This window comes from Stegodyphus dumicola, chromosome 2 (assembly GCF_044657685.1).
Source record: "Stegodyphus dumicola isolate Sdum_Otavi_A_Nest chromosome 2, ASM4465768v1".
Taxonomy (NCBI): Eukaryota; Metazoa; Arthropoda; class Arachnida; order Araneae; family Eresidae; genus Stegodyphus; species Stegodyphus dumicola.
The window spans coordinates 38,020,517-38,033,601 of record NC_140769.1 but is presented as its reverse complement, the minus strand read 5'-3'; the positions used below and the strand labels follow the sequence as shown (position 1 = coordinate 38,033,601).

Here is a 13,085-nt window from a genome sequence, read left to right as displayed (position 1 = left end):
GGAATTCGAACCCGGGCCCTTCGGCACGGTAGTCAGCGACGTTAACCACTATATCAATTGGGTGGTTACGTGACCTTGTATCCATTAAATATAATTATTGCAGCAATTATTTTTTTGACAGAGTCTAACAAAAGTATCGGGTATGTTTATGGTGCTGCTATTAGAATAAAAATTCCTATTCGGGTGGAATATGTACTTTTTCAAAGTCTATCTCATTTACAATTTTTGCGGTTGAACTAGATTGGATTTATCAATTTCCTTCGGAAACTTTATTCAATTCACTGAATAATTCCATGAGAAGTTCTTACGCTAATATGTATATTTTACCATTTTACCATATAACATTAAAACGAATATTCAGTACATAAATATGCAACATGAATTAGACGAATACAACGGAATTCGTTTATAAAATCTCCATTCAAATATGAATATTCATTCAAATGAATTTATGTAAAATGAACATTAGTGTTTAAGCTCATTTGAGATCACAGTGATATTGCTTTCGGTAAACACAATATCTTTGGCACCATGAAAGTATAACGTAATTGTTTTAATTCACTAGGCAAATCTAAGGATTAATCATGCTAACTATGCACTTGAGTTACTTAAATATAAGGATTCAATTTATTAGATTAAGGCAAAGCATACTAGGGTTATATGCCTAAGAAAAGGGATATTTTCATTGAGAATTTAAGGTAAACATCCTCGTATTCACATTACACATGGGAAATCCACGGAAACCATATATTCAGCCAATCTGTTGACCTGGGTTTGAACTCGAGTCGAAGTACCAGTATTCAGCGGTCTTAACTACTCAGCCACTAATGGGGCATAAAATGGCTATTTGATTTGGCAAAGCAGAGGAAAGCTATCTAATATCAGGTCCATGGGGAACTTTTTAAAAGGAAATTGGCTTGTATCTGCATTCCACATGAAGAATACTATGGAAATATCCATACAAATAGCCCATTCACCTGAATTTTAATTCGAGTTGAATTACCAATACTGGTCGGCCCTATAAATTGCAGTTAATTACCATTTATTCAATGCATTATTATGCTAATGGAATTATTTTACATTCTTAAAATTTTTATGACAAATAGCATTAATTGTAAATAAATTTGCGTTGCGATAAGTTAGAATAAAATAAATAAAAATAAAAATCTGAAAGGTTTCAGATTTTAAATTATGTCCATAGGGGCGTTTTTTTAACATTTTGTCTGTTACCTTTATTTATAAAATATCACGTTCTTCGCACTTAAAACATAAAATTCAGTTGAACAGCAATATCGCAAAATAGTTTTAAATTGAGCATATCCTTTAGAATTTCCGATACAGAGTCTCGCTCGCTGGAGATAAACATGTGTTTTCTGTACAACATTGCCATTGCCGGCTTTAAAATCCTTGAGTCTGTTAATCAATAAATTCGTTAAAGTTTTACGAAATAGGAAATTGATAATAAAACAAATTCCAAATTTCAAATTTGGGCTTCCACATGCCCATATTCGCAGTAGGGTTACATTCAAAATTGGATGGCTCTAGGTACCGTTGTTTTATCACAATGCTAGAAACATACATACATTTATGCAGATTTTTCATTTTTTAATCTCTTCGAACATAATGCAGGACTCTAACATTTGGTGGCAGCAGTTTGAAAAGGGAAACGGATATTTATGGTGAACCAACGCAAAATCGCAAAACGAAAACAATAGTCCCTCAGGGGCAAAGCTTCAGGGAAATTAATTTTTGTACAAAATTTTGTAGTATATAATTTTTATACTGCTTCCTTAAAAATACGTTTCATTATTTCATGAAGAAATTTATTTTTGGAATAAAATAACTTTGAGAAAAAACTAAAAATGCCGATTAAAGAAAAAAACCTTGACTAAACTCGCTTGATTGGGCTGACCATTTGGCTAAGCCAGCAACTTATTTTGATATTGATTTAATGTTGTCTGCTTCCAAGTTTTATTGGAAGCATATGGCTTGGAAGAAAACTGTAGTTTATTGGAATGCTGAGTGTTTTTCAAAGGCCCAGTGGACGAAGATAATTTTCCCAAGTGTTAAATGTAGACATTTTCAACTGGATTATAAACTTACTCAGATTTTGATTGGTCATGGGAATTTTGAAATTTACTTAGTTCGTTTCAATATTGTTACTAATAGACTCTGTGCTTGCGGCGATGCTTTGGAAGATGTAGAATATTTTTATTACATTGTAGGTTGCATGCGACTGCCAGAAGGGCATTTAAAGTGAGTTTAGGACAGCTGTCTATTTGCTGGAGTCTTATTTTCCATGATCTTATTAGGAGCTTCGAAGGTACTGAAGTCTTGCGCGACTTTATTTGTTCTTTGAACGTTTAGTATTATTATTTATATGACTGGATTTTGTCTTTTATGTGTCATAGTCATATAAATAATATATTTAGTATTATTATTTATATGACTGAATTTTGTCTTTTATGTGTCATAGTCATATAAATAATATATTTAGTATTATTATTTATATGACTGAATTTTGTCTTTTATGTTGCGTATATATCATTTTCCCTTTGCATCGGTATTATTTCATTTTTTTTTATTATGTTGGTTTATTTTATATTATAGGGGTATTAACATAGTTTAATTATTCATGGTATATTGTAGTATTTTAATTATAATAGTATTTATATTTTATACTTTTTTTGCTCTCTCCGGATCTAGATATTGTGTTTTTGTTGTTGAATTATATCTCCAGTTTGTTGTTGAATTGTATCTAATTGTCTTGTACTATGCGTTATTTAATTACATCTGTAAACCTCTAGGAATACTTCGTAGAACACGAACATTGTTTTCTTATGTAAAAAAAAAAAAAAAAAAAACTTGCTCTATTCGAATCAGAAAGGTCGAACTAAAAACCTTCTACCTTAACAACCAGGCCAATATCGATGGCTGCTAAAGATGAAATTTAAATAATGTGAATATTACTTCGAATTTTGGGATTGATTTTTTTGCCTAATTTTAAGAAGTGAACGAAGGTGATATATAAATACAATGAATCAGACATTGCTCAAAGCATACGGAAGATGAGAATAGGTTACCTTCAAAGTATATAAACAATCCCCCCCCTTTTTTTGGACATTAACAGTTTTCTAATAACGCTGGAAGCTGGGGAAATAGTTGTAAGATGAAAGAGAAGTGTACTATCAAAAAGAAAATGAGTCTTTGTCAACGTATGTGAAAGGAAGTCTGCTAGAGCTACTTGTTTGTTTCACCTGCAATGCGCCCTAAAAAAAGGACTGAGATTTCGATGACGCATTAAATTCTCTTTGTCTAATGACTTAGCAGTAGAATAGTTTCCTTTTGTTTGCAAAGCTGGCACTCAAAAAATTGTTTTATCGATAGGTATGCCATCTTGTGTTATAAATCAAGTAACTTGCCCGCAAAGTAATAGATTTGGACAAGAATATTGCGTAGCCTTCCCCAAAACTGTATATTTCAATTAAGATAGGAAAAAAATGGATGTACTTTAGCTGGCATTATGTGAGACGGTTTATTCAGTTGGAATTTTTGCTGTGTAAGCTATCGCATTTCTCATTTCGAGAGATGGGGAGAAAACTTTTCTGTAAATCTAAATGATGTCTCTAAATAATATTTACCATATATACGTTATATTTTCAACCCTCTTATATATTTCCTGTCTCAGCTTTTTTTAACATATTGTTTGATGTTAGCAATGTACAAGGTGTAGATAAGTATACGTAGAACGTAAAAAGCATATGTTAACTATCCGTATATGTTTATTTCCTTTATAGTAAGGAAAAAGGAATAGAATTATAAGTATTAACCATAACTGACTTCTTTGAAATATTCACTAATATCGAAATAGATGGGAACTCATGTGTAAATTTCTAGCAAAATAAGCTAGGATTAAAAAAGAAACATCAATTTAACAACCGCAGTGAATAATGCATTCCTGATTTAATTAACATCAGCATCAAATGTACTTTGAGCTGTAACATTAGTATCGAAACAGATGGGAATCCATGTGTAAGTTTCTAGCAAAATATGCTGGGATTGAAAAATGAATACCTCTAATTTAACAACCGAAGTGAACAATGCATTCCTGATTTTATTCACATTTGTATCATATATACTTTGAGCAGCATACATACATACATGCATTACGGTTTAATTAATTTTATTATATTTGAATCCAGATGGATCTTAAAATTTACAAAAGGCATCATTTTTTATACAGATACATTTTATGCATTACTATGACAGAAATGTTTTGATGCTTATTATTTATACTTTTTAATAACTAATCTGCATATTTTAATAATTTCGGATTATTTTCAATGAAATAAAATTTATGTTTGTTAATAATTAATCTGCAGTAGAACTGCATATTCGAATTTTTTAAAATGAAGTAAAAAATAAAATTCCATAAGACCAAATATCTTTCTAAAGCATCATGAAACATTAAATATGAAAAAAAGGTGTAAACTTAAAAAATATACTAGTTGAATTTCGTAAAATTCGAATCTAGGATTGCAACACAAGTACCTGAAAATACCGTTCTAACCTGCGTATCGAGTCAAGTAAATTACATGAGTATTTTTTAAAAACGCTTTAGAAAAGCAAAAATGAAAATAAGTAAAAATGGCTAGATGAAAGACACTTTTCTCATGTTTTAACAAAAAATCTCTTTTGTTCTTTCGTCATGTATAAATGCAGGTAAAATTATGACACATGAAAAAAAATGTTGACAGTATTCCAATAAAGGGGGCGGGTCGATTCTAGAATTTCGTTTGGAAACGTTACGTGTAAATGTATGTAAACTTACGGCACCTGAACACGTATAAAAATGAATAAAAAACATGCATTATATATGCTCGTATAGATAGGTTAAATTTAAGTTTTTTTAAAAAAATTATTTGACAGTATTTGAGTAAAGGCCAGAAACAAACCATAATGCTTTGTAATTTTTAGAGCCGCTTTATGTTCATTGTACACAGTATTGAAATTCTAATAGGATAAACTCTTATAGAAGTAAAAAGGAAACAGTTCATTCAGTGGTGCGCAATTAAGAGCTAATCCATAGATCTGACTCTAGAAAATTTGTTTCCGGAATTTGGTTTTTTGTTTAGATACAGTGGCTCACATTTATTTTCGGACGTGTATATTGTAGAGACATTAGGACATTTTTATAGCAGGAGTGAGGAAAAATGAGCAACGCCTTCGCCGGGAATCGAACCACGGACCTCTGGAATATGAGCCCAGCGTGCAGACCATTACACCACGAAGACACGCTAAGAAGGCGGGAGAAATACCTTATAATATGTTTGAAATTTATTTGTTTATATCTTGCATTAAATACTGACACATAGTCTACAATTTGTTTTCTATTATATTATTTTCTCTAGTTTAAGACTTGCTTATTACAAAATATATTTCGTCAAAATATTTCTTGTTATAAAATATTTTGTTCAAAAAATGTTAATCAGTAACTCACATAATAATTCGGACACCCCAAAGTTTTGTTGAAATGTTTTGGCAAGAGATGTTTCTTGTAATAAGGTTTTGTTTTGAATGACACTGCATCACAAGAATTATCTTTTGAGGTGGAAATTATTACTTGTTCAGCAAAATGTACTAACTGTTCCATATCGGAAGTGAACATAGCAAAACGCTAAACATAAACAAAAATGTGTTGATAGAAATTTAACTTTTCACCATTTTAAACATGATTAAAGTATTTATAGAATCCAAAAAATCCTTGATGTAAAGCATTCAACTGTCTTTTATGTACTGAAACGGTATGGAACTTTATGTATTTGAAAGTGCGTGAAACTATTCAACATGCACTGATGACCGGACTGCATTTCAAGCTGAAACGAAGGAATTGGACATTTGTTCTAAGAAAAGTCAAACAAAATACTATAGAGTTCCTTATTCTTTTTGTAGTAAAAATGAACGTTGTACTAAAAACGAATCTAGTGAACTTGTTAGCGACTTACAGCTGAATTCAAACAACTAAGACGTAGACTCAAGAAGGGTTAAGAACCCTTTATTTTACTCTAAATAAGATGAACAGTTGGCCCCTTTATAGGGATTACAACAAAGACTGCACTCGAGCTTGAACTCAAAATAAGAAATAAGACCTAACTTAAAGCTAACTAAAAGAGATTTAGCCGAAGTTAACACAAATCTAACATAGTTGGCCTTTAATTTAAACTAGCTGGCAAATATGAAAAGGCACGTAATAATACGGCCGAGCATAATAGCTTTAAGAGAGACTTAGTCCGAAGGCGAACACGCGCTACTCAGGATTCGTAGCTCTCTCTGACGAAGTAAGTTGAACTTTCCTTTAATACTACTTCTAACTCATTTTCATTCAATGCTATTCTAAAAATTTATTCTGGTAGGGAGTTTTAAATGAAAACAAAAATCGATAGTAAAGTGTATCGAAATTAAAATAGCTGTTATAAAATTCAAATATACCTTACAGTACAAACAATAATACTATAAAACTTAGTAGCAGATTTAGAAGAACAGTTTGCAATAAAAGTTAATCCAAGAAACTGTCAGGAAAGTCAATATAGCATATGACTACAATATGCGATCAAAAAGAAGTACATTCTTCGTGAACAAGAAGACAAGAAAAATACGCCTGGCGTTTGCACAAAGCCATGGTAAGAAATGATTTATCTTATTGAAAGACTATTATATTTGCAGACGAATCAAAATTTAATATATATGGGTTCGAACGACGAATTGCTATGTGGCGAAAGGCGAATGAAGAATTAAATCCGAAAACTCTTCTGGCTGCTGTTTGGAAGGAGTAAGGGTTTGAGGATGTTTCATTGCCTCTGAGATGTGAATTTCGTGTTTATGTAAAATAATGGGGATAAGTATAAAAATATGAATGTTCTTAATGAAAACTCGAAAGAATCTGCAAGAAAACTTGAAATGCGAAATATAATTAAATTCTATAAGAATAATGATTGTAAACATACTGCCCTAAATGTTCGCTTGTGGTTATTAGATTATTGTTTTTAAATTACCCATATCTTTCCATATTCTTCAGACTTAAATCCTGTTAATCATGTATAGCTAGTTAGAGGAAACAATAACAAAACATGGCATCTTATCGAAAATTCTACTAAAAGCAATTATTACGGAGGAATGAAACAAAAGAAACATTCTTACACGAATAAATTAGTCAGGCATGCCAGAACGAAAATAAAGTTGAAAAACCATAATTGTCTGAACACAAATGTGAGCTACTATAGTCTTTCAAAGGGTACTGAACCAATCAAAGAAGTTTGCTGTGACATATTGGATTTTATATTTCCTTTTCTTCCCTGAATGTAGGTTAGTTCTTTCCTAGGTCATCATTCACACAGCTGTAAAGTTGTAAACTAAGCTTCATATATCATATGAGTGTAACCAAGGTCAGTAGACAAAACCTTGAATATAACCTTGTACTGCATCCACCGCTATTAACTGCTCCATGCTAGAGCAAAGACGTAGTTAAAGTATAGTAAAATTTCTTTGAGAGTTTTTTTCATTGGAATTCAAATTTTAAATCATATAATTATTATGATGGTTCTGCATGGAGAGAAATTATATTTTTCAGGCTTGTGTGTTTGTTCAAAAAATAAATCTGATGTACTAATTTAAACAGTTCTAAAATACTATATTATTTTCTTTATTTCTGAGTGAGAACCTTTTCGACTACGAACAATCTCGAAACACAATTCAGTATTGCCAAAGCTGTTTGAATAATTGTCATTTAGTTAGTTGAATGAAAAATAGTATATACCTTTCGATACATCAGAAACTTTAATTAAAACATTAGCAATGGAATTATCCATTCACACTACAGGGAAAGTGGTTTCATTTAACCGATAATCGATGTAGCTATGCAGTTTTGAAACTCCAGTTTAAAGTAATATACACTGAAGTGACAGAAGTCATGGGATAGCAATATGCAAATATACAGATGGCAGTAGTATCGCGTAGAAAATGTATAAATGCGAAGTGCTTTGGCAGGGCTTTCATTTGTGTTCAAGTTATTCATGTGAAGAGGCTTTGACGTGATTATGGCCGCACGACGAGAATTAACAGACTTTGAACGCGGAATGGTAGTTGGAGCTAGACGCATGGGTCGTTTCATTTCGGAAATCGTTAGGGAATTCAACATTCCGAGATCCACAGTGTCAAGAGTGTGCCGAGAGTATCTAATTCCAGGCATAACATCCCACCATGGACAGCGCAGTGGCCGACCACCTGCACTTAACGACCGAGACCAGCGACGTATGCGTAGAGTTGTCAATGTTCACAGACAAGCGACACTGCGTCAAATAACCGCAGAAATCAATGTGGGACGTACGAGGGACGGGTCCGATAGGACAGTGCGCGAAATTTGTCTTCCTTGGGCTATGCCAGCAGAAGACTGACTTGAGTGCCTTTACTGACAGCACGACATTGCCTGCAGCGACTCTCGTGGGCTCGTGAGCATATCGGTTGGTCCCTAAACGAATGGAAAACCGTGGCTTGGTCAGATGAGTCACGATTTCAGTTGGTAAGAGCTGATAGTAGGGTTCGACTGTGGCGCAGACCCCACGAAGCCATGGACCCAAGTTGTCAACAAGGCACTGTTCAAGCTGGTGGTGGTTCCATAATGGTCTGGGCTGTTTTTACATGGCATGGACTCGGTCCCTTGGTGCAACTGAACCGATTATTGACTGGAAAGGGATACCTTCAGCTACTTGGAGATCACTTACAGCCATTCATGGACTTCACGTACTCAAACAAGGATGGGATTTTTATGGATGACAATGCGCCATGTCAACGGGCCACAATTGTTCGCGATTGGTTAGAAGAACATTCTGGACAATTCCAGCGAATGATCTGGCCACCTAGATCGCCCGACATGAATTCCATCGAACATTTATGGGACATCATCGAGAGGTCAGTTCGTGCCAAAAACCCTGCACCGTCAACACTTTCACAATTATGGACGTCTATAGAGGCAGCATGGCTCAATTCCTGCAGGGGACTTCCAACGACTTGTTGAGTCCATGCCACGTCGAGTTGCTGCACTTCGCCGGGTAAAAGGAGGACCGACAAAATATTAGGAGGTATCCCATGACTTTTGTCACTTCAGTGTATTCTAATAATATATTCCTCTTTATTCTAGTTTTAATTAGAATAAAGAAATTTAAATAAAATATTTGTCAGTAAATTTAAATTTAACCATTTAAAATATTATATTCTTATTAATCAGTATTTGTTTTCCACTAAAGAGTTATTGCAACCTATATCATGTACTACTTATTTATAAATTGCTTTAAATGCTCTAAGTTCAGTAAAAATGTATATATTTCCGCTGCGTATTTTGATAAAAGTATAATACAACCCCGATTATTAGAGGCACTTCACCACAAAGTATGTTTACACTTCTTTAGAACGATTTCTTGTTCGTGTAATTAATGTTTAAAATGTAAAGAGTATTTTTTAAATGTTCACTCTGATAGCCTTTTTCTGGACTATAAGTATGCATAGGGATTTTCATGATAGAATGGCTATCCGTAAAATTTCCATTCCTCTTCTAGTATTTTTCAGAGCCCATCAATCGTGATGGGTTTGCGCTTTGAAACAGCCGTGTTCAAAAACACCAGGGGCACAATAATCCAAAGATGACACGGCAGGGAAGTTTGCAAGAATACGTTAAAAAGATATAATGCGATACCTGTAGCAGTCTTCATTTTTTTCAAGGAATGCAGTGGTACTTTTGAAGTATGATTTGTTGCTTTATATCTATGTAGTTCCGTTCTTTGAAAATAATTGGAATAAAGAAACGGAATTTCTTCTTTAAGATTAGACGTTAAGCTTTCTCTTGATAATACGTTGAGTTGATTTTAAAATTCCCTCCTCTTCTCATTTTTAATTTCCCATTGTGAGGGAATCCTGCGACATTCATAAGCCCCTTGTTGTAAATTTCTTTCTATTGCCGGAACTAGTTTTGTACAATTTTTCTCCTCGTATTCGGTAATAAACCTTTTTTTTTTATTACAATCATTTAGGTAAACCATGCTTCATCAAGGGTTTTAATGTAATTTTCATTTATCTCCTGCTATATAATCTTAATACAGGTTTCCACTTCTTCTGCGTCGAGCCACATTAAAAGCTGCTGAATATTATGTTTTTAAGCTTTTTTAAGTTGTAAATTTCTTTATATTATTTTATTTATTGTCGCTACAGATGCATTTAAAGACCTTGCAATTGATTTGAGGTGGATTTTATCTTATAAGCAACGATTTAACTATAGAACTATTAGAAATAGCACGTATCCTTTTTGGTTATACGTTTGGAGTCGTCGTTCCATGTAGAAGTATTGATTGCGGTTTTTAATTTTCCGATTAATGAGTTGCTTATTAATCGAAACACCATGCATTTCACAACCATATTTTAATTCAGTATATTCCACAACGTTTTCGAATTAGGAATACTTCTCTTCGGAAAGCGCAAAACCATATTTTTCAATCCACAACTTATTTACATGCAACATTTTGAAAGAAGAATAAATTTAAAATAAGCAGGCGATATTTCGCAATTCAAATAATTCTCATTTTCTGTAGCTAGAAAACTCTTCATCAAAACCACTCTAAAGTGTATGAATATCATTTGTATGTGACTAGGAACTTTGTATGTGACTAGGAAAAGTAGCGTACTGTACACATTAGCATCAGTAAAACAGCAGCTTGCCTTTCAAACTTTACTCCTATCACTTTGTTTTCGACTTGAAACGTGAGATAAACCATTTGTATTAAATACCACAACAAAAATTCAAACTTTTAAAATGCGTTAGATACCTATTAAATGGATACCCAGAAAAACATATGGGACAATGCAGTTATCTTTGTTTTTCTATAACACTGAATTCAGTATAGTATAACAACAACCTTGGAAATGATTCTGTATTGTATAAGTTGGCGGAATGTTTTGTGTCTGTAATTTTTAATCCAAAATGAATGTGACCTTTCTATTTGTCGAAATTTCAACCATCTCAAAGGACTCTAGAATTTTTCTCAACTTTTAAACTGTAAACTTTGATCAAATGAAGAATAAAGCAATATAGGGAGTTCTAGTACAACAAATGATTAGCAGTATGTCAAAAAAATGGTGTTTTATAATTTAGTTCAACTTAAACAAAACGATATTTGTCATTAGCACATTGCCTTTAAAACTAAAGATATCATGGTGATGTAAAAGACTTTACAGTTTTTCATTTCACGGGAAGAAATAATGATAATACATTAATTGCCTTTTCATTATATTGCCATAATGTTACATAATATTTTTTGACGTATCGAATGATATTTCAAGTCCTTTCCTATTTGAACGCAGTGGAATTCAAACCAAATGCATCGATGCATACGGCACACCACATACTGATCTATGGTTGCAGTATACCTGGACAGAGGCAGCGAGACAGCCCTAGGCTGGTCTGGGACTGTGGAGAGATGAGCGGTCAACAGTCTGGTTACTTAAGAGGGCCGACCTGTGCCAGCGGATCCCAAATCATCTACGCCTGGGCCAAAGATGCGCCACCCCTCACGCTACCCGAAGGTAAGAACTGTATTTTTTTCACTCTAACTGCACGTGAGGTAATGAACAATAACTTTATATTATTGCTGACTGCTTTAACTTTTTTATAATTTTAAGTCTAAAAAACTGAAGAAATATAAATATTTCGATCCAGAAATCAAATTTATTCTTTCATAAATAATATGCAAAAACTGACGTAACATGAGCTCTTCTTGATGCTGCAAACAATAGTTAATGCTTTACTATAAAAGCAGTTTTCGAAAATTGGGAAAATAACTTCTCAGTTTTCTCTGATATGTACGATGCCCCGCACCAAAAAATACTTTAATTTTAGAAAATGGAAAATATTTCTGCGTACATAAAACAGGCAAATGTTCCAATTTAAAAATATAGAGCTTGATTTTATCTAGCAGCACTGGCATTTTTTTTACTGTTAGTTCAATTCGCAGCAGCTTAGTTGACAGGGAGCGTCACATAAAGGAACAGCAAAATTTGATTGTGGAATCTCATTATAAGAATGGCAGGTGTTATGCTCAGATGATTTGGAAACTTCGTGCAATCTTTGATGTGAAAGTACCGTAGAGATATTAGGTTATTTTTAAAGCGGGAAAGATAAAAAATGAGCAAACGCTTTCGCCGGGAATCGAACTACGCACCTCTGGAATACGCGCTTAGCGTGCAGACTACCACACCACGAAGGCATGCCAAGAAAGCGAGAGAAACATCTTATAGTGCATCTTACCAACATTTCGCAGATTGTTAAAGAAATTTGAGAACCCATATTCGACAGCAGAAATTAAATCACCACGCTCTGGATACAGCCGGTCTGTAGAAAACGTCGCTGTTGTACGTGACTATGTTTTTCACTAGTCCGAAAAAATCCCAACTTAGAATAATAGAAATCTTAGAAAGATTGACAACGAAAGTAAAGAGGCAATTCAATGTGTCGTTAGCAATCTCAATAGTCAGATATTTGAAAGAAGTGATTTACGAATTTCATCGAAAAAGAGCAATGTTGCAGAGTAAGTGAAGGACATATGCCAGACATTGTTTTCATGCTTAAAATAGTTTCCATTTTCTAAAAACAAAGTATTTTACTGAACATATTACATCCGGCGTTTTTGTTAGGACATATTTTGTGTATAAATAACTCAGCTTTATCAGAAATCCTACAGTTTAAATTAGAATCTTGCATGATACAAATCATTACATTCTTCACAAAGCATAATTGGAGGAAAACCGAGACCAAAGTGTTATTTTCAAAATTGGCAAAATCGAAATTTAATAACCTTTGAATCCAAATGAAAGGGTTTTCATCAAGGCAGAAACAACAGGGCCTCAGTAGTTAGAAACATTATGCATGGGCTCTAGGCTTCAATCTAATAAGAGTATATTTAACATTTAAGGGTCATCATTAGAACAAAATACAGAAAAAAATTAAATAAATAGTTAAATTACAGTGTAAAAAGTTCAATTTATCG

General features: G+C 33.3%; 1 protein-coding gene and 1 non-coding gene across 2 annotated transcripts in view; one reads left to right on the top strand and one right to left on the bottom strand.

Moving 5' to 3' along the window:
- LOC118185578 (peptidylglycine alpha-hydroxylating monooxygenase-like) overlaps positions 1-13,085 on the top strand; it is a 77,299-nt gene that overhangs the window by 33,936 nt on the left and 30,278 nt on the right. Inside the window, exon 3 of the mRNA XM_035355456.2 lies at positions 11,404-11,625. Within this exon, the coding sequence (XP_035211347.1) occupies positions 11,404-11,625 (222 nt within the window). The remainder of the gene's footprint in view (positions 1-11,403; positions 11,626-13,085) is intronic.
- On the bottom strand, positions 5,222-5,294 carry TRNAM-CAU (transfer RNA methionine (anticodon CAU)). Its single transcript has one exon. It is a non-coding gene; the product is annotated as a tRNA-Met (tRNA).